Here is a 25,386-nt window from a genome sequence, read left to right as displayed (position 1 = left end):
CCTTGGAGAGGACTCTATCTGTAACCACCACCTGAGTGACTGGAGTACAGGGTCCGGGATGGTGAGCTTTTGCTCTAACTGCCCCTGAAGCCTCAGATCGTTTTGTAATACACACCACTGAAGTTCCCTTGTGTGAAACTGAGCCCATTTTATTGCTGGTATGCAGGAAGTTAGGGATCCCAACACTGACATGGCTTTCCTCAGAGTCATTACTGGCTTTCTTAATGTTGTCCTGATTAGGTTTTTGATTTTTTCTTCTTTTTCCTCTGGGAGGCGACATTCCTGCATCACCGAGTCTATTGTTAGGCCCAAAAAATTCTGGATCATTGTTGGTTCCAGTTTGGATTTTTTGAGGTTCAGTTGCCAACCCAGAGTCTGAAGTGTCTCCATCACTATCTTGACTTGTTCCTGACAGTGAGAGAAATCTCTCCCCACTATCAGGAAGTCGTCCAGATATGGTATTACCAGGGCATCTTTTTCCCTGAGATGTGCCGAGACCTCCGCAATTAATTTCGTGAAGACCCGGGGGGCTATTGCTACCCCAAAGGGCAGAGCCCTGTATTGAAAGTGATGCCACTGAGATTTTATCTGGACTGCCACCCTGAGATATTTGCGGTCTTGCTGCCGGATCGGGACATGATAGTAAGCATCCTTGAGATCCAGGACCGCCATGTAACACCGAGGAAAGAGGAGTTTCACTGCAGATCTTATGGTTTCCATCTTGAATGATGGGACTATCAAATATCTGTTGAGGCCTTTCAGATTTATAATTGTCCTCCAGGAATTGTCTGGTTTCTTTATTAGAAATAGGGGGGAGTAAAAGCCTTCCTTTTTTTCTTTTTCCGGAACTTCTTCCAGTACGAGTTTCTGTATGAGTGACAATACCTCCTCTTCCAGACTCTCTTGTCTTTCTTGAGAAGATTGCACTGGAGTCTGAATGAATTTTTGTGGTGGCCAATGGTGGAACTTTAATTCCAGACCTGACCCTACTATCTGTCGGATCCAGGTACTGGATGAGATTCTCTTCCAGGCTGGGAGGAAGTGAGAGAGCCTTCCCCCCACCTGAGAAGGACCGTCACTGGGAGGGTTTTTTGGCTTCCCTGGAGGGCTTGCCGAAATAGAAGCCTCTCCCTCCTCTGTATCGCCTGTCAGAATTGTTTTTGTCTTGATCTCTGAATTGTAGCTTTCTGAATTTTCGGCCCCTCTGAAAGGAGCGCCGAAACGCTTGAAATGGTTGTTTTGGAAAATTTTTCTTTGTATCACCCGCTTTTTCCAATACGTCATCCAATGCAGGTCCGAACAAGAAATTTCCCTCACATGGCAGAGAGCACAGTTTCATCTTTGCCTGAGTGTCCCCCGGCCAGCATTTTAGCCATACTGCGCGCCGTCCTACATTGGTTAAGGCTGCTGACTTTGCTGCTAGTCTGGCCGAGTCTGCAGAAGCCTCTGCGAGAAAATCTGCCGCCGCTCTAATAGCCGGTAATGCTTCCAGAATTGACTCTCTGGGAACTCCACGTTCTAGTTGATCCTCCAAGTTGTCTACCCATATCTTTAGAGACCTAGCCACACACGTAGCTGAGTAGCCGGTCTTAGCGCCCCAGCCGAGGTTTCCCAGGCTGTCTTAAGGCAATTGTCAGTTTTCCGGTCCAGCGGTTCTTTCAGAAACCCCAGATCCTCAAAGGGTAGGGAGGTTTTCCTGGCGACTTTTGATATCGCTACATCGATTTTGGGAGCCCTATCCCAGGATGAGGATGCCTCTTCCTCAAAGGGATACCTCCTCTTCAGAGAATTAGATATCTGGGACTTTTTCTCTGGTTTTTCCCATTCGCGTTTTATGAGCTCTTCTATTTGCTCATTAATAGGGAAGGTCTTACGCTTTTTCTTTTGTAGTCCACTGAACATGAGTTCTTGGGCTGTCTTTTTTGCTCGCTCCTCTACCAGCCCCATGGTAGATCTGATTGCTTTAATAAGTTCATCCGTAGATTCTACTGGGAACGTATCTTCCCCATCTGAGCTACTATCTGAATAGTGCGTTTTATCTGAGTCCTCCTCTGATCCTGTATAGTCTTCTTGAGAGACCCCTGAGGGGCTGGATCTACCCCTAGTTTTCCTATCTGCGTCCGCAGATTGTAATGCACTTACTGACTTACAAACCTCTGTTTGAATTAGGGACCTCAGACTATCCGAGAATGAGGGAGTCTCCTCCGCTATTGTTTTGTTAATACACTCCTGGCATAACTTTTTATTCCAGTCTGTTCCTACGGGACTTTTGCATAAAGCACATTCTTTATTCTTAGATTTTCCCCCACTTTTCTTAGGGACTTTCTATACTCCACCCCGCCAATGTATGTAAGAGAGGGAGGAGAGGGAAGAGAGGAGACAAGAGAAAGAGAACAGACATTAGAGTACTGGACTTTCTCGTAGTTCACTCACCACTCGGACGCTTTCACAAAACGGGTACCGGATCTGGAGGCTGACTGGTCTTCTCACTGTCTCCCAAGGAGACTAGGGACCCCTCCTTCTTGCGTTGACGATCCGCCCGTGCGCTGCCCGAGCGGCTTCCACTGCTGCTGCGGCGTGTCTGGCTCTTTTCGTGTGAGCGTGACCGCCTTTCCTTCGCTTCCTGGCGTGGTTGTATATGCTCTGGCGAGGGGCTCTCCATCCTGCCGTATATGTCTGCTGCTATGCTGTGCTGAGAGCAGTCACACCTGACCATGTAATGGTGTAGTGACGCCAGCCACTACCGGTTTAAATAGCAGCCCCCAGCTTCCAGCTGCTTAGCAGGAGCCAAATGAGAGCAGTCTCTTTTTTTTTTTTTTTTTTTAGACCAACTGGTCTTGCACCTGCCGCGCCTCTGTGTGGACGTGCGTGCGTGCGCGCGCATGCGTGCTCCGTGCCCCTCCCGGGACCGTGCACACCTTCTGCTTCTCCCAGGCCCCGTGGTGTCGTGCGCGCCGCTCTACTTCCGGGTCGCCGCACCACTTCCGGTTCGTCGGCCATGATGCGCGCTCTCAGTGCGCGCGCCTCCCGGTGCGGCCCGGCCGAGCGTCTGCATTTCGGGACCCCCGGACACCTCTTACCTGCATGGTGGACCCCATCTCCCTGCTCTGGCGCAGGTATGTGCGGAACGACCTCCGCTGCGGGGTCCGGTGTCTGGTGCTCACAGGGAGGGTACACAATCTGTGGCCTCCGAGGAGCTCTTCTGCCCGGGCACTGATGTGCCTCCCGGGCTGCATGGCCACTATATGTCAACAGGGAGGGACACTATCAGTGGCCTCCCTGGACCTCCTCGCTGACTCCGTTCGCCTGGGTATGTGCCCAGCTGTGGCCATGCTCTCGCTCAGGGGGGGCATAGGTGTATATGGCCCCCGAGGCGACTACCGGTACCTGGTGACGGGTGTAGCAGACCGGTGCCTGCCACTAATCACCCGACCCAGGCCCAGGCATCCTCTTCTTTCTTCCATCAAGAGGTTTTCATCTTGAGGGTTCCCCATCGAGGACAGGAAACCAACTGATGCGGAGAGAGGAGCCGCCCCTTTTATCTTGAAGGTTTCCTGTCCTCGCTGGGCGGATCCCCTCTCTCGTGGTGCCGTCATGTAGAATGGAAAAAACGGGGGGGTTTGATTTACTATTTATGGCGGTTTTTATGTTTGGCGGCTGTCGCACGCTAAAAGACGCTTTTTATTGTAAAAATAGTTTTTGCATCACCACATATTGAGAGCTATAATTTTTCCGTATTTTGACCCACCGAGTCATGTGAGGTCTTATTTTTTGTGGGACAAGTTGACGTTTTTATTGGTACCATTTTCGGGCACGTGAAATTTTTTGATCGCTTTTTATTCCGATTTTTGGGACGCAGAATGAACAAAAACCAGCGTTTCATGAATTTCTTTTGGGGGGGGTGCGTTTACACCGTTCCGCGTGCGGTAAAATTGATAAAGCGGTTTTATTCTTCGGGTCAGTACGGTTACAGCGATACCTCATTTAGGTCGTTTTTTATGTTTTTGTCGGTTTTATGCAATGAAAACTACATTATATAAAAAATAATTATTTTTGCATCGCTTTATTCAGCGAGCTATAACTTTTTTATTTTTTCGCTGATGATGCTGTATGGCGGCTCGTTTTTTGCGGGACAAGATGACGTTTTCAGCGGTACCATGGCTATTTATATGCTTTTTTTTGATCGCGCGTTATTACACTTTTTGTTTGGCGGTATGATAATAAATCATTATTTTTTGCTTCGTTTTTTATTTTTATTTTTTAAGGGGTTCGCTAAAGGGGTTAACTAATGGGACAGTTTTATAGGGCGGGTCGTTACGGACGCGGCGATACCTAATATGTGTACTTTTATTGTTTTTTTTTTTATTATTTCCAAAAAATGGATTTATTGGGGGAATATTTTTTTTTTTTTTCTAATTTATTTGGCGATTTTTTTTTAAAATTATTTTTACACTTTTTTTATTTTTTTTTTACTTTATTAAATAGTCCCAGGTGGGACATCACTGTCCTTTGACAGATCACTGATCTGTCACATCACAGATCACTGTGACAGATCAGTGATCTGACACAGGCACTGCAGAAGGCTTCCTCATGCCTGCGCTTTGCAGGCACTGAGGAAGCCAGCTTCCGCAGGCCCCCGTCGCCATCTTGGATTCGGGGGCCTGGAGGAAGGGAGTCCCCCGCAGCAGCGCTGCACATTGCGCTGCCGTGGGGGGCTCAGGGAAGCAAGGAGGGAGCCCCCTCCCTGCCGATGCTTCCCTTTAACCCCCGGTACACCGCGATCGTGTTTGATCGCGGTGTGCAAGGAGTTAACGTGTCGGGGGCGGTCCGTGACCGTCCCTGACACATTGTGCCGGGTGTCAGCTGTGATAATCAGCTGACACCCGGCCGCGATCAGCGGCGCTCACCACGTGGGCGCCGCTGATCGCGCCGACGTACTATCCCGTCCCCGGTCATACGGGCCCGGGTACCGTGGACGGGATAGTACGTCGGATGGCAGGAAGGGGTTAACCCACCAGATAATAGTATGGTGAGGCAGTGACATAGCATATATATATAATCATCGCATTCCGATAATGCATAATATTATTATAGAAAAAAAAAATGGGGGAGGGGGTAGAGGAGGGAAAAAAAGGGAAAAAAATGATGAATTGAAAAAAAATATAAAGAAAAATTGGTACAAAGAAAAAGAGCAGTCAGAGGGCAGGGGGAGAGAGAACAAGCACATACATGGCAAGTGTCCAGAAGGCAGTCATTGACACTCCACAGGGAGGGTAAGCCACAAAAGGTCATTGCTAAAGAAGCCGGCTGTTCACAGAGTGCTGTATCCAAGCATATTAATGAAAAGGAAGGAAAAAGTGTGGTAGAAAAAGGCGCACAAGCAACCGGGATAACCGCAGCCTTGAAAGGATTGTTAAGAAAAGACCATTCAAAAATTTGGGGGAGATTCACAAGGAGTGGACTGCTGCTGGAGTCATTGCTTCACAAGCCACCACACACAGACGTATCCAGGACATGGGCTACAAGTGTCACATTCCTTGTGTCAAGCCACTCATGACCAATAGACAATGCCAGAGGCATCTTACCTGGGCCAAGGAGAAAAAGAACAGGACTGTTGCTCAGTGCAAGGTGTTTCCAGATGAGAGTAAATTTTGCATTTCATTTGGAAATCAAGGTCCCAGAGTTTGGAGGAAGAGTGGAGAGGCCACAATCCAAGCTGCTTGAGGTCTAGTGTGAAGTTTCCACAATCAGTGATGGTTTGGGAGCTATGTCATCTGCTGGTGTAGGTCCACTGTGTTTTATCAAGACCAAAGTCAGCACAGCCATCTACCAGGAAATTTTAGAGCACTTCATGCTTCCCTCTGCCGACAAGATGTTTGGAGATGGAAATTTCATTCTCCAGCAGGACTTGGCCCCTGTCCACACTGCCAAATGTACCAATACCTGGTTTACACACAACAGTATCAGTGTGCTTGATTGGCAGCAAACTCTTCTGACCTTAACCCCATAGAGAATCTACGGGGTATTGTCAAGAGGAAGATGAGAGACACCAGACCCCACAATACAACGAGCTGAAGGCTGCTATCAAAGCATCCTGGGCTTCCATAAAACCTCAGCAGTGCCACAGGCTGATCGCCTCCATGCCACGTCGCATTGATGCAGCAATTGATGAAAAAGGAGCCCGACCAAGTATTGAGTGCATTTACTGAGCATACATTTCAGTAGGCCAACATATCAGATTTTAAAATCATTTTTCAATCTGCTGTTATAAAGTATTCTCATCTACTGAGATAATGACTTTTGGGGTTTTCATTGGCAGTAAGCCATAATCATCAACATTAACAGAAATAAACACGTGAAATAGATCACTCTGTAATGACTCCATCTAATATATGAGTTTCACTTTATGTATTGAAGAACAGAAATAAATTAACTTTTTGATGATATTCTAATTTAGTGAGAAGCACTTGTATATACCAGGATGGGGAACATATACACCAGGATGGGGGACATGTATACCAGGATAGAGCCAAAAATGGGGGACATTACTACATAATCGGGAGGGGGTGCAACCATGTCCTTGTAGGATTTAGAACGCTACAAGAGTCCATACATCTGACTAGAATGCGGGAAATGGAAATAAGCTTATACAACTTCATAAATCTGCCACTGACTCCTAAAAAATGTATACCACACGTTTTACATACTTTTATGTTAGAAAGCGTGCTGCTGTGAACCTTCCTATACAATGCCACTCTAATACCTGTAGGACAATATGCCAAGAGCGTATCTTCACAAAACACCAACTGTTTGCCAAAAGCACGGTCTGAGCCTTGTATGAGTGTTTTTACATGGAATACAAAAAGCCTCCTAGAAATTGATTAAAAGTAGTTAGAAAAGGACAGCTCCAAATTTTTCACGTTTGCAGTCAGCAAAGTGTTACTTTAAGACTCTGTTCATATTGCATCATGAATCTGCACCAGATAAGAACCTGCGACACACGTGAACACAGCCTAAAATGTATTATCTGATGTGTGATATCATGTACAGGAGAAGCAGAGCAACACATTCCTTGTGTTAGCACAAAATGACTGTTCAAACCAAGCAAAAATGCTTAATACACCCTTGGGGAGGACAAACAGTTCAGTGCACCTTCCCACCTCATCTAAGTTCTGTAAAGTTAGAGTTGTCAATCACTAAAGAGGAGATGGATGGAAAACAAGTAGGTGGGAAGGTGCACTGGACTGTTTGGCCACACCAAGGGTGCAGCAGGCATCTGTACTTGGGTTCAACAGTCATTTTATTCTGACAGACTCCCTTTTAAGGCTCTTTTAAGGCTCTGTACGCACTAGATGTAAATCATCTTTAGTAAACTCTGATAGCAACATGTGTATTGCTACTCCCCCTTTAAAAATCACCACAGGCACCTGACTTTCAGCAGGAAGGACAATGGAGTCATATGGACCAACGATGGAGCTGGGGAACTTGTTGAAGATGATGGGTTCTTTTGGAACAGGGACATTTTGCTCCAGGCAGTGGTCAATGTAGTTCATCCCAATACAAATAACCTTCTCAGGGTTGGTGATGGGAGCCAAGATTGAGAGCTGAGAGCGGCTCAGGGTGTTCTGACCAGAATCCAGGGCCCTAAAAAGGAATGAATGTCATCAAGATGAGAAAATGAGCTGCATGAGGAAAAAAGCTGTTGTCTGATGCCCCCTATTAGAGCAGCTACCTTATAAGTCAGCTCCTAACACTTTAAAGGTTGTTAAATGGTCAGACATTGACCTACAGGGGAAGGAAATATCCAGCCTGCTTTCTCTAGAGATCTCATTTGTATATAAATTTTCCCAGGGTACATTATGTAGCATGTACATTTCCGTACCAGAGGACTCCAGACTAGTAAGAAAATAATAAGCATATCTGCCAATAAAAAAAGATCCTATATTGTCAAATATACATTGACCACAGTAGATGTCTTAGGAAAGACTTGAGTAAATATATATTTTTAAATAGTTACTTCTCTCCTATATTTGACCCATTAGCGACCACTGTGCTATTGCTATGGAGGAGGCAGCGGTCCTCAAAGAATATGAGTTGTACGGTTACAGGGCTAGGATTGTAAGGGGACTGTCACTGGGTTAGTATGATCTGCAGCGGAACTCTGTCTATAATACACAGTGGGCTTCTGCGATAACTGTTAGTATCCAAAGCAACAGAGAGAAGACCGAGGGAGCACCGAGGTAACAGAAGACGACTGAAGGGGGACCGAGGTAACAGAAGAGAAGACCAAAGGGAGACCGAGGTAACAGAAGAGAAGACCGAAGGAGGACCGAGGTAACAGTAGAGAAGACCGAAGGGGGACCGAGGTAACAGAAGACCGAAGGGGGACCGAGGTGACAGAAGAGAAGACCGAAGGAGGACCGAGGTGACAGAAGAGAAGACCGAAGGAGGACCGAGGTGACAGAAGAGAAGACCGAAGGAGGACCGAGGTGACAGAAGAGAAGACCGAAGGAGGACCGAAGTGACAGAAGAGAAGACCGAAGGAGGACTGAGGTGACAGAAGAAAAGACCGAAGAATGACCGAGGAGACAGATAAGACCGAAGGAGGACTGAGGTGACAGAAGAGAAGACCAAAGGAGCACCGGAGGTAACAGAAGAGAAGACAGAAGGAGCACCAGAGGCAAAGAGGAGAAGACCGAAGGAGCAACGGAGGTAACAGAAGAGAAGACTGAAGGAACACCAAGGTAACAGAGAAGACAGAAGAAGAAGCACCGAGGTAACAAAAGAAGACAGAAGGAACACCAAGGTAACAAAAGAGACGACAGAAGATGGATCCTCCTTCTGTCACCTACTTAGATGCTTTGATAAATAATCCTGTTAGACACCTGTATATTACAACCGGTACCTGCAAGTGATTAGCAGAGTATACACATAATAATGTGGCTCATGCAACAGTGTGTGCAAATTGGCTGCTGCTCTCCAGATCAGAGTTTGACAGCTTTATATATTTCTATGTGGCTGTGATGCTCGGGTCGGGAGAGTCGTGGCTAATCCATGTATTAGCGGTCCATGCTCAGTCCATGTATCTGCTTCTGGGCCAAACACTGACTGATGACAGCCCATTCTTGACTAAGCAGTGCTTGGAATTCATTACAATTTCTGCATTTTTGGTTGTTCGCCTGTTTTTTAAGGATTAAGCACAGGTTCTCAATGGGATTGAGATCCATCACACTGGAATACACCAAGGTTATTTACCGATTGCCGTCTTTTCCAGAACCCATGACAGCACACCTGAGAGAGGGATCCACCTACAAAGGACAGGAACTCTACTGAAATAAAAGGGCGGTACCTCTCTGCCGCATCAGTTGGGTTACAGAGCATGAGAGAACCTCCAAAAAAGTTATGTACAGAACCGACACCAATATAAAAACACCCAAACTACAGTACATGCCCATAGGGTGATAAAAAAGGGGATGGGGAAATATATGGGTGCTGTCATAGGTTCTGGAAAAGCTGGCTACCTGTAAGTAACCTTGGTGTTTTCCCTTCACTCTTGACAACACACCTGAGAGATTTGTGGAGAAACTAAACACCTTAGGGAGGGACCAACGCTTGCAGTACCCTTCTACCAAAAGTTAAGTCAGCAGAGGAGGATAGATCCAGTCTGTAGTGCTTAAGAAAAGTGGAGCGTGAGGACCAGATAGCGGCCTTACGAATCTGATAAATAGATACCTCCACTTTCTCTGCCCAGGAGGCTGCCACGGCTCTGAAGTGAGCTGTGATACACTCAGGGACCAGAGCACCGGTAGCAGAGTAGGCTAAACTAATTGGCCTCCCTGATCCACCTTGCAATGGTACGCTTTGATACCTTAAGCCCCTTTCTATTACCCTGAAAGGCTACAAACAAGAACTGGGTTTTCCTCAACTGAATAGTTATAGACGTGTATTTTATCAATGATCCTCTAACGAGATTGTGGAATTTTTCTTCTCCTGAATTCTTAGTATTATTACAGAAGGAGAGCAGGACAATCTCTTGACTCCTATGAAATTATAAGGCTATGTTGGGAAGGTAGGCCAGGTCCGGTGTTAAAACAATTCTATCGTCATAGGGGGCGTGGCCTAGGCACGAGCAGGAGAAGACGTGCATGGACTGAGCTCCTGGCCCTAGACCACAAAAATAGAGTTTTATTCTAACTGAAATCACCCATCTACACCTGGGGTGAACCCATAGCCTCCCGGAGTGACCCTACCGCTGATAAAGGACCCCGGGAGAATCGCTCACCGGTCATAGAGAAGCTGCAGACAAGTGGGGCCTGGACTGAGAGGAGATGCGGTGCAGGCTGCCAGCGGGACGCATCTGCCCTAGCCTGCCTTGTCGTGAAGCCGCCAGAGAGCAGAGGCACCTTCGCAAGTGGGGCTCCTGGAAGCCACGAAATTCAAGAGCGCCGGCGGTTCCCCCGGGTGGAGAGGCAAGTACCCAGGTCGCATGTGGGAGACTGGAACGACCGCGACAAGCGCCCACATCTCACGTGTCAGGCGCGGGGAGTCCGGCGGCTCCGATCTCCTCACTGCCGGTCGCGGTGGTGATTACTGATCTACTGACCTCCCGGGAACGACCACCGGCTGGGAGTGGGAGCGCGCAGATAAAAGGCAGACCGGGAGCGACGGGAACAGGGGATACAGTCTCAGAGGACTTGCGAGGGTGAGAGATCTTATCTTCCATTAACCCCATAAGCTACACTCACAAGCAGAGCTGGGATATTATTTCAAGCCCCAATCTTGCCTAAGATCCTTTTTTCATCCCTCCCTCAGCAGTAACAGCAAATACATTGAGGTAAAATCTCTGTTAAAGCCTAGATCATTTTGGCGCCAACCCACCTTCTGTCTGAAGAGACAAAGACGCCATTTTCTCCCCTGCTTCTTGGAAAAGAACTAACAAGAGGGCGTGCTGCGTGCCCTGCTCTCTTCCTTCCAACCTCCTCACTGGCCACATTTTAAAGCAAAAGCAATCACTCCAATTCGTGAACTTATATAAGAAACGTCTTTTGAGAAACTAAAGAGACGCTTCTTTCCATTACACTTATTTTCACAAAAGAAAAAGAACTCAATCTTGCACCTTCTAAAATAGTGAGATTGTGCCACCTGCTGGCAGACTATAGTCACTGCACTTGTTTTTTAACTGCTCAAACTGTCAACTCTGCTTTCTAAAGGACAAGCATGCTACTTCACATAATGATTCGTTAATTGAGCTGATGTTCTAGTGATTTAATGAAGACACGCTCATAATTCCGATATGATTAAAACAATTAAGGAGCGTGGCAAAGTACTTCCTGACGGTAACAAAACCCACAAACAAGTGGACCTTGACAAGTTTCTAGAGAAAAAACCCCCTAATTAGCACCCTTCCCTAAAAAAAACAGACCACCCAAATGGCAGATCATCCAGACTCCGATTCCTCAGATTCGAACGAGAACAGCTCGGGAGACGAATCTCGTCCACGGGATAGCACCCCCATATCGAGGTCTTTCCTCAAGAAATCATTAACCCAGGCGATGAAGCCTCTGCTACAGGAAATAGCAGGAATTAGATCTGACCTAAAACACATAGGTGGCTAATGCTAAGACTTTAAAAGAACAAGTCTCCTACCACCAACAACAGTTAAACACTACCCTGTTGGCAATTGAGGACCAAGAAAACAGAAGCAGGAGGAAGAATGTCAGAATTAAAGGGATATCTGAAACTTATGCCTCGGAAACCCTTGAAAAGGTCACAAGAGAGATTTTTTCATCCTTGGTGGGCCAAGACAGAATGGAGAAGATAGTCATTGAAAGAGTCCACCGAGCACTAAAACCCAAACCGAAACCGCCAGACCCTCCTAGAGACATTATATGTGGTCTACTCAGCTTTGTAGACACGAATGCTATTCTCACCAAGGCAAGGGAAATGGCTCCCCTCCTCTATGGCAACTCTCCCTTTCAGATTTTCCAAGACATAGCCCCTTCAACTTTGGCTGAGAAGGCTGATGAATCCCCTGCTGGACACACTGAGATCTCATAAACTTCTCGACAGATGGCTTTTTCCTTTTGGTATTTCAATCAATCATCAAAGATGGAAGACAGATCGCCGTCCGTTCTCTGGATGATCTACAGAAAGTTTGGGAGATCCCGAAGATTCCCCCGGTTGAAGTCTCCTCCTTGATGCCCTTAGAGGCGAATTATTCTTACCCGCAGCTACAAAAAATGGAGAACTGGTCCACGCAGAAGAAGACGGGTTCTACCTAGCCCAAGAAACAAAATCAAGGACGCTCTGCTGCTTGATCTCATGATTGTTCACTTGCTAAAATGATCCCGGCTGGGCCCCAGATGGGGAGGGATGGACATCCCTTGTCCCCGGCTTTTGAAAGGCCACCCTGCCCACCTCTGGTTTAGCCGGCTTTTGTTCTTTTGTTACTGTTCTTTTCATGTCTAATCTGAAAAAATTCTCTTTTTTATGAATCACCCTTATGTTTCTCTCATAACTAAGCTCTTCATCCAGCCTTTTAGGTTACGCAGAAGAACACGGCTGGACATCCTGTTCACCCCCCTCTAATGGACTGTCTTGTCTGCTTTCGTATGGAAACTGGGCCCCCCCCTGCTGCAGATAAGATTCATCTTGTTTATATTTGTTCGATGTGTTCATTGTTGTTTCAAAGTACTTTCATTGGCGCCATCCTTGTCATTTACAATAGAATCCATACACACCCGATTTCATGACTAATCAACTCGCAGTAGACAGTCTGATGATAGCTTCCTATAATGTGAAAGGTTTGAATTCCCCGGTCAAGAGGAGCCAGATTATGCACCTCCTAAAGAAAAGTAATACTAGAATTGCCTTCCTCCAAGAGACACATTTTAAGACAGGCCGCTCCCCCCACGCATCCCATTCTCTTTTCCCCATTTGGTTCAACAGCAACAGTTCTTCCGCTTCTAAAGGGGTTAGTATTGCATTATCTAAGAGTCTTCCCTTCCAATGGAAGGACACGCTCTCGGATCCAGAGGGCCGCTACATTATGGTAAAAGGCTTTCTAGCTAACACAATGGTAACCTTGTGCAACCTTTATGCCCCCAATAAGCGACAAGACCTGTGGCTGTCCAAAACTTTAGAGACACTTTCTCTATTTAAGGAAGGCTTACTTATAGTAGGAGGAGATCTTAATGTTACCCTAAATTCTCCTTTGGACTCATCCTCGGGAGCTAAAAATATTTCGCAAAAAGCAATTAGGATGATCCATATCGCTCTGAATTCCTTAAACCTAAATCGATCTGTGGCGGACAAATAATCCAGACACGAGACTATACTTTCTTCTCCCCCCCACATAATTCATATCAGAGGTTGGATTACTTTTTCATTCAAAACCATTCACTCCCTTTGATAAAGGAAACCCATATTGTCACTATCACACTATCCGATCACGCGCCCATATACCTAGATATCACTATCGCCTCTCTCCCAAGGCCCATGGGAACATGCAGACTAAATGAAACCCTTCTAGATAATGATACAAATCTAATTAAACTTAAAAACACATTGGAGCTGTCTTTTAAAGAAAACATCAAACCTGACGTCTCCCCCCTGTTGTTTGGGAGGCCCACAAGGCGGTCATAAGAGGGGAATTCATAGCTTTGGGTTCATTTACCAAAAAAAGGAGAGACAAAGAGGTCCTGTCCATTATTCATCAAATTAATACCCTGGAAACTGTACATAAGAAATCCTTAGCAACCCAAACCCAGGAATCCCTGAAAACCCTGAGAAATAATTTAAAAGATATCTTAAATGCTCGTTCGTTCAGCAAAAACTTACCGTATCTAAGATGCAAGCAGAAAATTTTACATGCATGCCCACAAAGGGAGCAAACTCACTTCCTTGCTTTTAAAAAAACAAATAGATCGAGCATTCATACGTAAAATCAAAAAATCAAAAATGCAAGCTCCCAAACAGTCTTCAAGTCAACCGACATTGCTCAATCATTTACGCGGTTCTATGAAGCCCTCTATAACTTGCCCAGACCCACATCAATGAAGGACCCCGTGAATGCAGATGAAAAAATTTCGGCTTTTCTTGCTTCTATTGACTTACCTAAAATTAACTCATCTGACAAGGATATACTATTAGCCCCAATCACTATAAAAGAAATCCTAGAAACATTAAAATCAATCCCTAAGGGCAAATCGCCAGGCCCCGACGGCTTCTCTATCATATATTACAAAAAATTTGCAGATATTCTCGCCCCGCACTTATCTAACCTGTTTAACGAACTTTTAAAAAGGCACCCCTCTGCCCAAACAAGCACTGGAAGCTTTCATATCTATTATACCTAAGGGGAGGGGGAAGAATCCTGAGCTGTGGAGCAGCTACCACCCAATTTCTCTGTTGAATACTGACGTCAAGCTTTGGGCAAAAATTTTGGCCACTAGGTTAAGCGGCCTTATACCTAAACTGGTCCACCATGACCAAACTGGATTTGTAAAGGGGAGGGAGGGGAAGGACAACACGGCCAAGATTCTCCACTCCATTAACCATGTTATCAAAACAAAAACTCCCTTAATTCTTTTATCGACGGATGCCGAAAAAGCCTTCGATCGTGTAAATTGGCACTTTATGGAAAAGACACTTGAAAAGTTTGGGTTTCCTAATAAATTTTGTTGTTAGAGCCATTTTTTCCTTATAATCAGACCCGTCCGCTAGGATAAAAATAAATGGGATATATTTTCAGTCCTTTGACATTAGTAACGGCACACGGCAGGGCTGCCCCCTCTCACCCACTCTGTTTATTTTAGTAATACGTCAAAACCCAGACATCAAGGGATTAAGAGTTAAACACACTGAGCAGAAATGTGCAGCCTTTGCTGACGATCTGCTTATCTTTATCACTAACCCCAAGGAAGCTATACAGCACCTAATTGAACTTTTCCACAATTTTAGAGAATTATCTGATTTTAGAATCAACTGGGACAAATCGGAGGCATTAAATATATCAGCCCCGGAAGAAGAGATCCCCTTCCTTAAAAACACGACACCGTTCAAGTGGCCGACACACCACATTAAGTATTTAGGAATTTTCCTTACCAAGAATCCCCCAGACCTATACAAAGAAAATTTTGAAAAACTGATCAAAACAATTGAGGAACAACTAAAGTCTTTTGACCACCCATACCTTTCCTGGTTGGGAAGGATAAACATAATAAAAACAAACATAGCACCTAAGTTAATATACACAATGTCCATGGTGCCTATTCCACTCCCTAAAACCTTCTTTTCATCCCTTAGGAGAGCTATCTCACAATATATCTGGAAGTTCAAAAGATCAAGACTTTCTCATAGATTTCTTACTCTCCCGACTTTACCTCTTATCACAAAGCCATTCACATCAATAGGTGGCTCGGACTCGCGCGCGCTTGCCAATCCCCGAACCATAATAACCTGGAATTACTCCTTCTCAGGAAAAACACACTCCAGTATATCTGGAACGATGTATCGCCACCCCCGCCCATTTAAAAATGGACCCAATTACTCTAACCACTTTAAAAATTAAAGCTGAGCTAAATAAAACTTGTACGACACCTGAAGGGTTACCCGCACTTACACCTATCAGTGTTATACCTTACCTTCTAGACCCCAACTATGACAATGTTTTTGATTTGTGGTGCCGTCTTCCTACTCAACCCATTTCTCAGCTAGTTCTAGGAAAGGTTTCATTACCAGATATTTGGCCTGAGGGCACCAGCATGTTCCCGAGGAACTTCATACAAGTGGCTCATGCCTCTGAAATTTTACGCTAAATATACTAAGATTAGAAGTTGGTCCTGGTTAGATATGCTCCTGAAACTATCCATGCCTATCCCGGGGATGCTCTCCAGAATATACAAAAACATAGTTTCCTCTTCTAGCCCATCAAAACCAGTTTGCTTACTTTCTTGGGAGAGGGAATTAGGAATTACATTATCAGACTCAGAAGTACATAGGGTTCTGGCCAACTCAAGAGGGTTCTCTAGATGCACCTTGTTACAGGAAAACTCCTACAAAATCCTTACGAGATGGTATAGGACACCTGAGTTTCTGCACCATCTTGGATTAACAGAGTCCAAATTGTGTTGGAGGTGCGGCTTGGGATTAGGCAACATGTCACACATATTCTGGACTTGCCCCCATCTAAACGATTACTGGTCAGGGGTCAACAAAACACTTAAGGATCTAAAATTGATATCCAGAAACTTCTCTCCTAAGGAGGTATTACTATCTTGTCCCGCCTTGGACTGCAAACTAACCAAACATGGACCTCTGGCCCTAATGCTGAGTGCAGCAAAGCATTTAATCTCGTCCCATTGGAAGAGTACATCCCCACCTTCCCACTCCGAATGGTTGGAAAAAAAACAAACTAATCTACAGAAAGGAGGAACTTTCTAGTTGGGAGACCCATTATCTCTTCTTAAAAGCTTGGACCTCCTGGAGGCAAAAATTTTGCCATACTTAGGGTACCGTTACACCTAGCGATGCACCAGCGATCCCGACCAGCGATATGACGCGGTCAGGATCGCTGGTGCATCGCTAAGTGGTCGCTAGTGAGCTGCCACACAGGCAGATCTCACTAGCGACATCGCTGGGGACGGGGATCGCTACTTACCTGTCAGACGCGGCGATCCTGCATCCTCCCGCCTGGCTCCACGCCTCGCTCGTCGGCTCCACAGGAAGCGCCGCAGGAAGTGACCGATGAGGAATGGTCCAGGAGCTTCTCGCGCGATCAGCGATAACCAGCGGGGGAGCGGGTCGGAGGTAAGTATCACATGCAGCGATATCGCTGCAACGTCACAAAATCGGTGACTTTACAGCGATATTGCTAGCGATATCGCAGTGTGTAACGGGGGCTTTAGTCTCTCAAAGCCCCAGGCCCTCCTGACCTTCTCTTGTTCAAAGCAACTGCCCAACAACAGGCCTATACCCCTCTGTTTGTAGACTTTACCTACCTTCGCATTTAATATCTCTTATTTACAATCCTAACGCCTCATGAGAATCATTCATTCTTCCACTGATATGGCATTCATTCTTTTACCATTATGTCTCGCCGCCCCAACGCATAACGTTTAACATTGTTGAATTCTTTGTACTTTTGTTGTAATTCTTGGTTCGACTTTGTTAGTTGAACTTATTTCTTTTGAAATATACGGTTTATCTTACTGTTTCATGTCATTCCAAAATTGTACTTTTCAGCTGTACTGCCGCTATTATTTTCATTAATAAAGAAATAAATTATAAAAAAAAAACAATTCTATCGTCATATATTTGCATATAAGGCGGGTTTATTGACAGGGCCTGAATATCACTCACCCTACAGGCCGAAGTTAGTGCTACCAAAATTACCGTATTTAAAGGTAAAAAAAAATTAACAGAAAGATCCTGTAACGGTTCAAGTGGATCTTTGGTTAATGCCCTTAGAACTAAATTTAGGTCCCATGGAATTGGGACTGGTCTGGTTCTGTCACAGGATCTTATAAATTTTGATATCCATTTATTAGTTGCAATATTATAATTGTATAGTGCGTCCAAGGCTGAAACCTGAGGGTACTGATAATAGTTAACCCAAGCTCGAATCCCTTCTGGAGGAATTCTAAGATGGAACTGATTGGTGCCTTATTTCCCAAAGCTTTTTCTGAGAACCTTAAAAAATATTTCCACATTCTACCATGTTTTTGTTGTTATGGGTTTTCTACTTCTCAATAACGTGCAGACTACACAAAAAGAACACCCCTTCCGATTCAACAATGCCCTTTAAATTCCATGCTGTTAGATCGAAGCCCTTCACTTGAGAGTGACAAACTGCAACTTGAATGAGAAGGTCCAGGATCGCCAGCAGGATCCATAGATCTGACACTGACATTATCCTCAAAAGGGAAAACCATGATCTTTTTGGCCAGAAAGGGACAATTAGTCACCTTTTCTTGATCCTCCCTGATCTTCCTCAATACTGCTGGGATCAGAATTATGCGAGAAAAGGCATATGCAAGTCTGACATTCCAGGGACCTGAAGGGCATCTACAGCATAAGGGTTTTCCATTGGGTTTAACGAACAGAACATCTCCACACTCCTGTTCTGTTTGTTTGCAAACAAGTCCATTTCTGGTAATCCCCACATGCAAACTACCTGCTCAAAACATCTGAAGGTTTAGGGTCCACTCAACGTTTGTGTTGTGGCTTAGGAAGTCTGCTTTTGTGTTCTCTGTACCCTTTATGTAAAGTGCTGTTAGGGACAGAAGGTGTTGTTGTGCTAGATGGAACAGATTGTTTGCGGCCTTCACTAGCGAGTGGGACTTTGATCCCCTTTGGTGGTTGATATATGCCACCGTGGCTCGGTTGTCTGACATAACATGGACGTGGTGACCAAAGAGGGAAGAAAGGAAGACTTCAGGTTTGATGACTGCCCCCTCTCGTAGTGACTAACCACCCTGAATTGTTTGATCTCTCAGGTGTAATGTCGCTTACTGACTTCATCCGTTGAACCCCCGATGTTAGGTTTGTCCTGTCTGTCTACCACAAGAGGGATTTTCTGGTCTCCCAAGAAAGTCCTACCTTCCTTCTAAATGCCCTTTTAGCAACCTCTGTGCGTACAATATTTCCCACTGAAGCTGCCTCGTGTGTAGCTGGGTCCACATCACCGCTGGGATGCAGAATGTTAGAATTCCCAATAAGGATACTGCTTTCCTCAAGGTCCTTTTTGGAATATCTATTGCTGCTGAGGTAAGGGCTACAATTCTATCCTTTTTCTCCTCAGGTAAAAAGCAAATTTGAAGCTCAGAGTTTAGAAAGAAACCTAGGAATTACTGTATTCTTTCTCTATTTAGCTTTGACTTGTGGGCATTTATGATCCAGCCAAGATCTTCTAAAACGATTCTTACGTCTTCCAGCTGTGAAGCACAGTGCTCCTCCGATTTCCCCACTATCAGGAAGTTGTCAAAGTAAGGAATAATACTGGTGTTACGTACTCGAAGGTAGGCGTCATCTCAGCTATTTCCTTGGTGAAGATTCTTGGAACCACAGGCAAACCAAACAGAAGAGCTCTGCATTGATAGTCTCTTATTTCTCCTTGCAAGTAGAAGTATAATTTTTGATGGGCTAGATGAATTGGGATGTGATAATAAGCATACTTTAAATCTATCTCCGCCGCCATGAAGCAGTTGTGAAGTAGTGCTTATCGATTCCATTTTGAAGGTCTGGTATTCTATCAATCGGTTCAGGTTCTTCAAGTTTATGATGGTTATGAATGAACAGTCTAGTTTTTTTTTTTTTTTTTAAATCAAAAAGGGAATAAAATCCCTTTTCTTTTTTCGGGAACCTCGAACAAGACCTTTTTCTTTATGAAGCTCAAGCAAGACCTCTGTCTCTAAGGCTACTTACTCCTCTGATGACCTCTTGGGGTGGTATCACTATGAAGGTTTGACGGGCAGAATTTTTGCTTTCTTGGCCTTTTTGTCAGAGAATATGAATGATAACTTTTGGCGTTTTCTCCACTCATGGTTAGTAGTGACAACCCAAAACATCCAAATGACCCTGATAAAAAGTTCACATATCTCATTTTCTTAATACCGCGTATTACCCCCCACTAACATCAATGACAGCTTGAAGTCTTTTGTGGTAGTTGTGGATGAGGTGGTTTGTTTTCTCAGTAAAGCTGCCCACTCTAGTTCCTGTAAATTCCTGGGCTGTCTAGCATGAACTGCATGCTTGAGATCTCCCCAGTGTGACTCAATAACATTGAGGTCAGGAGACTGAGATGGCCACTCCAAACCTTTACTTTGTTCTGCTGTAGCCACTGACAGGTCGACTTGGCCTTGTGTTTTGGATCGTTGTCATGTTGGAATGTCCAAATGTGCAGCCTCCAGGCTGATGATTGCAAATTTGCCTCCACCATTTGCTGATACATGCTGCATTCATCTTTCCTTCAACTTTGACCAAGTTTCCTGCGCCTTTGTAGCTCACACATCCCCAAAACATCAGCGATCCACCTCCGTGCTTTACAGTAGGAATGGCATTCCTTTCATCATAGGCCTTGTTGACCTCTATCCAAATGTAACATTTATGGTTGTGGCCAAAAAGTTCAATTTTGGTCTCATCACTCCAAATTACCTTGGTCCAGAAGTTTTGAAGCTTGTCTCTGTGCTGTTGTTATGATGAGTCACCGAAGGAGGAAAAAACAAAATACCAGCTAAGTCCAGAAAAAACCAGAGAGGTTGGCAGCTATTGGATTGCAGACCCCTGAACCTATCCACAACTAGCAGTAGCCGTGGGGGGTTCCTACGGTGCCCTAGACCCCTCGATCACAGCCGGAGAACTATATAGCCTAAAGACAGAAAGGGGAAAAACTAAACTGCCCCAGAGCAGACCCCAAAGCAATAGGCAGCCCCCAACATATAATGACGGTGAAGCAAGATGAAAACACTAACACAGATAGAAAGATAGGTTTGAGCAAATGATGGGGCCCAAGCTAACTACATAGGACAGGATAGGAAAGCTGCTGTCTGCCATCCGCAAAAACCCTATAAAAATGAGCCAACCGACTGATAGGCCCTGAAGTCGCTAGGCTTCAAAAGACTATATCAGCACTCAGGTATATTCTGAAGACAGAGCAAAAGATCAACAGATCAGAGACAAAAATGGAATTCAGCTCACCCCCGGCCGGGAATGGCAGAACTCCCAAAAAACAAGGAAAAACAAAACTGAAGAGTACAAAGCAGAGCAGAAAAACTTAGCTTTGAGATGCAGGAATCAGACTGGTCTCCAAGAATCCAGCAGGAAAATCACCAGCCAGGAAGAAGGGCGTCGGCAGCCTTATATCCAGTCCTCAATTCCAGCCACCCAGTCATCATCTAGCTGTCCAGGTGTCTGATAATCAGCCTTACTACCTTCCTTCACCAGAGGAGGGAGTTCATCAGACCTCAATAGTGAAGGGAAAAATGAACTCACAACAGTACCTCCCCCTTGAGGAGGGGTCACCGAACCCTCATCCATGCCACCAGGGCGATCCGGGTGAGCCCAATGAAAAGCATGCACCAATCTTTCGGCATGAATATCAGAGGCAGAGACCCAGGAATTATCCTCCTGACCATAACCCTTCCACTTAACCAAATACTGGAGTCTCCGTCTAGCCAGACGGGAATCCAGTATCTTCTCTACCTCATATTCCATGTTACCTTCAACCAATATAGGGTCAGGAGGTGCCACCACAGGAACTACTGGTTCAACAAACCTCTTCAACAAGGACTTATGAAACACATTATGAATTTTAAATGTGACAGGAAGAGCCAACCGAAAAGAGACCGGATTAATAATCTCCAAAATCTTGTAAGGTCCAATAAATCTAGGCTTAAACTTAGGAGAAGCCACCTTCATAGCGATATTTTTTGATGACAACCAAACCAGATCACCCACCTTAAACTGGGGACCAACGGTCCTACACCGGTTGGAAAACCGCTGGGCCTTTTCCTGGGAGAGAGACAACTTATCCACTACTAGGTCCCAGATCTGGTGCATGCTCTCCACCACAGTGTCAACACCTGGGCAGGCAGAAGGCTCCACCTGCCCTGAAGAAAATCGAGGGTGAAAACCAAAAGTTACAAAAAAAAGGTGACATCAAAGTGGCAGAACTAGCTCTATTATTTAAAGCAAATTCGGCCAAGGGCAAAAATGAAACCCAATCATCCTGATCGGCAGAAATAAAACATCTCAAATACGACTCCAAAGTCTGGTTTGTTCTCTCCGTCTGCCCATTGGTCTGAGGGTGAAACGCAGAGGAGAAGGACAACTGAATTCCCAGCTTGGAACAGAAAGTCCTCCAAAATCTAGACACAAACTGAACTCCTCTGTCAGATACAATGTTCTCAGGAATCCCGTGCAAGCGAACCACCTGTTGCAAAAACAAGGGCACCAACTCAGAGGAAGATGGCAACTTAGGGAGTGGTACAAGATGGACCATCTTAGAGAATCTATCACAAATCACCCAAATGACAGTCATTCTCTGAGAGACAGGCATATCAGAGATGGAATCCATTGAAATATGGGTCCATGGCCTCCTGGGCACCGGCAAAGGCATCAACAAGCCACTAGAGTGAGAACAAGGTTTAGACCGGGAGCAAGTCCCACAGGACTGCACAAAATTCCTGACATCATGAGACAAGGCGGACCACCAAAAGACCGACTCACCAGATCTCTAGTACCAAAAATACCTGGATGACCAGCCAATGCAGAGCAATGAACTTCAGACATCACTCTCTTCTTCCACTGGTCAGGAACATACAACTTTCCACTGGGACAACGCTCAGGTTTGTCCTCCTGAAACTCTTTCAGAGCACGTCTCAAATCGGGCGAGATGGCAGAAAGAACTACCCCCTCGCCTAAGATGGTAGCAGGCTTAGTCACAACAGGAGAATCAGCAAGGAAACTCCTAGAGAGGGCGTCTGCCTTGACATTCTTAGTGCCCGGAAGAAAAGAGACCACAAAATCAAAACATGTGAAAAACAAGGCCCACCTAGCCTGTCTAGGATTCAAGCGCTTGGCCGACTCCAGGTAAATCAAATTTTTGTGGTCAGTAAGGACCACGACTTGGTGTTTGGCTCCCTCCAACCAATGTCTCCACTCCTCAAATGCCCATTTCATGGCCAACAGTTCCCGATTCCCCACATCATAGTTACGTTCGGATGGAGAGAACTTTCGGGAAAAGAAAGCACAAGGATTCATTTTAGATGTCACAGGATCTTTTTGAGACAACACCGCTCCTGCACCAATCTCAGAAGCGTCCACCTCCACCTGAAACGGGAGTGAGACATCAGGTTGCCGCAAAACCGGAGCAGAAGTGAATCTTCGCTTCAGCTCCTGAAAGGAAGAAACAGCCTCCGGAGACCAATTCAGCACATCAGCACCCTTCCTAGTCAAATCCGTCAATGGCTTGGCAATACCAGAAAAATTAGCTATAAATTTCCGATAAAAATTAGCAAAACCCAAAAACTTCTGGAGGGCCTTCAAAGAAGTGGGCTGAACCCAATCATAAATGGCCTGTACCTTGGCCGGGTCCATTTCAATAGTTGACGGAGACAAAATAAATCCCAAAAATGAAATCCTCTGTACCCCAAAAAGGCATTTCGATCCCTTGACATACAGGGAATTCTCCCTCAAAATCCGGAACACAGTCCGAACATGTTCCACATGAGTGTCCCAATTCTTGGAGAAGATCAAAATATCATCCAGATAGATAATCAAAAATGTATCCACAAAGTCTCGGAATATATCGTTCATGAAGCACTGGAAGATAGAAGGGGCATTAGTGAGCCCAAAAGGCATCACCAGGTACTCAAAATGTCCCTCTGGAGTATTAAACGCCGTCTTCCATTCATCCCCATGCTTAATGCGAATAAGATTATACGCCCCCCTGAGGTCAAGCTTGGTAAACCAGCAAGCACCTTTTAACTCTGGAGAATAGATCAGAAATCAGGGGTAACGGATACTGATATTTAACAGTAATTTTGTTGAGGGCACGATAGTCAATACAAGGCCTTAATGAACCATCCTTTTTAGCCACGAAAAAAAACCCAGCACCTAAGGGTGAAGAGGATGGTCTAATATGACCCTTCTCCAATGCCTCCTTAATATAGGATCGCATAGCCTCGTGCTCGGGTACAGATAAATTGAAAAGCCGACCCTTGGGGAATTTACACCCCGGGTTCAGCTCAATTGCACAGTCACAACTCCTATGAGGAGGCAAAGACGCAGACTCATTCTCACTAAATACATCATAAAAGTCAGCCAAATAGTCAGGAACATCATGCGACTGGGGAGAGGTGGAGAAAACAGGAGCATCACTAAGGGCACACCGACAACCCCAACTCACCACAGACAAAGATTTCCAATCCAGAACTGGATTATGGATTTGCAACCAGGGAAACCCCAGAACAATGGTATCATGCAAGTTATGCAACACCAAAAATCTGCAGTTTTCTTGATGGTCTGGGGCGACCCGCATTACCACCTGGGTCCAAAACTGAGGTTTATTCTTTGCCAAAGGAGTAGCATCAATACCCCTCAAAGGGATAGGCGTCCGCAGAGGTGTCATAGGAAATCCACAACGTTTAGCAAAATCCAAGTCCATCAGGTTAAGAGCTGCTCCTGAATCCACAAAAGCCTTGGCGGAAAATGTGGACAGGGAGCAGATCAGAGTAATAGCCAGAAGAAACTTAGGTTGAACACCACCCACAGAAAACGTGTGTGCACAACGTTTCTCTCGTTTAGGGCAGACAGAAATAATATGCGAGGCATCTCCACAAAAAAAAAACACAGCTTATTACGCCTTCTGAACTCCTGACGTTGCGCCCTAGACAAAACTCTATCACATTGCATAGGTTCAGACATTTGTTCAACAGTTGGCAACATCTCTCGTGTAGTTTTGCGTTCACGTAAACGCCGATCCACCTGAATGGCTAATGACATAGAATCGTCAAGACCAGAGGGAACAGGAAATCCCACCATAGTATCTTTTACAGTTTCTGACAAACCCTTCCAAAAGAGGGCTGCCAAGGCACCATCATTCCAGGTAGTAAGGACCGCCCACTTTCGGAATTTTTGACAGTACAACTCTGCCGAATCCCGACCCTGGCTTAAATGCCAACAGGGTCTTTTCAGCCTGATCAATAGCATTAGGTTCATCATACAACAACCCCAAGGCTTGAAAAAATGCGTTCACATTATTCAGAATAGGATCATCAGGTTTCAAAGAAAACGCCCAATCCTGGGGATCGCCGCGCAGCAAAGAGATGACAATTTTAACCTGCTGCGCGGAGTTCCCCGACGAGTTAGGCTTCAAGGCAAAAAATAATTTACAATTATTCTTGAAATTCAAGAATTTAGACCGATCCCCAAAAAACACATCCGGAGTGGGAATCTTTGGTTCAGCAGCATGTGAATGAGCAAGATAGGAAATTCCCCGCACTTCAGCAGCGAGCTGCTCCACACGATCAGACAATTGCTTCATCTCCATTGAGAGAAAAATTCCCCCTATGGCCTCAGAGATATAGAGGAAAAAATATGCACACAAAAAAAAAAAAAAAAAAAAAAAATTCTGACACTTTTTTTTTTTCCCCCTTACAATTCTCCCCTGCTATTGAGTACCCTAGGATCTGCGGTATGGCTGGTGATTCTGTTATGATGAGTCACCGAAGGAGGAAAAAACAAAATACCAGCTATGTCCAGAAAAAACCAGAGAGGTTGGCAGCTATCGGATTGCAGACCCCTGAACCTATCCACAACTAGTAGCCGTGGGGGGTTCCTACGGTGCCCTAGACCCCTCGATCACAGCCGGAGAACTATATAGCC

The 25,386-nt window shown here is 45.3% G+C and overlaps 1 protein-coding gene across 2 annotated transcripts in view; it reads right to left on the bottom strand.

The window, feature by feature from the left end:
• The window catches only part of LOC141070516 (oxaloacetate tautomerase fahd2, mitochondrial), a 74,672-nt gene that overhangs the window by 28,782 nt on the left and 20,504 nt on the right, over positions 1 to 25,386 (bottom strand). For both annotated transcript variants that reach the window (XM_073559519.1, XM_073559518.1), the window contains exon 3: positions 7,428 to 7,644. In XM_073559519.1, the coding sequence (XP_073415620.1) occupies positions 7,428 to 7,644 (217 nt within the window). The remainder of the gene's footprint in view (positions 1 to 7,427; positions 7,645 to 25,386) is intronic.

This window comes from Dendrobates tinctorius, unplaced genomic scaffold (assembly GCF_039654945.1).
Source record: "Dendrobates tinctorius isolate UK_male_01 unplaced genomic scaffold, ASM3965494v1 ptg000272l, whole genome shotgun sequence".
NCBI lineage: Eukaryota > Metazoa > Chordata > Amphibia > Anura > Dendrobatidae > Dendrobates > Dendrobates tinctorius.
Note: the sequence above shows the minus strand (reverse complement) of the source record. Positions and strands in the feature narration are given on the sequence as shown.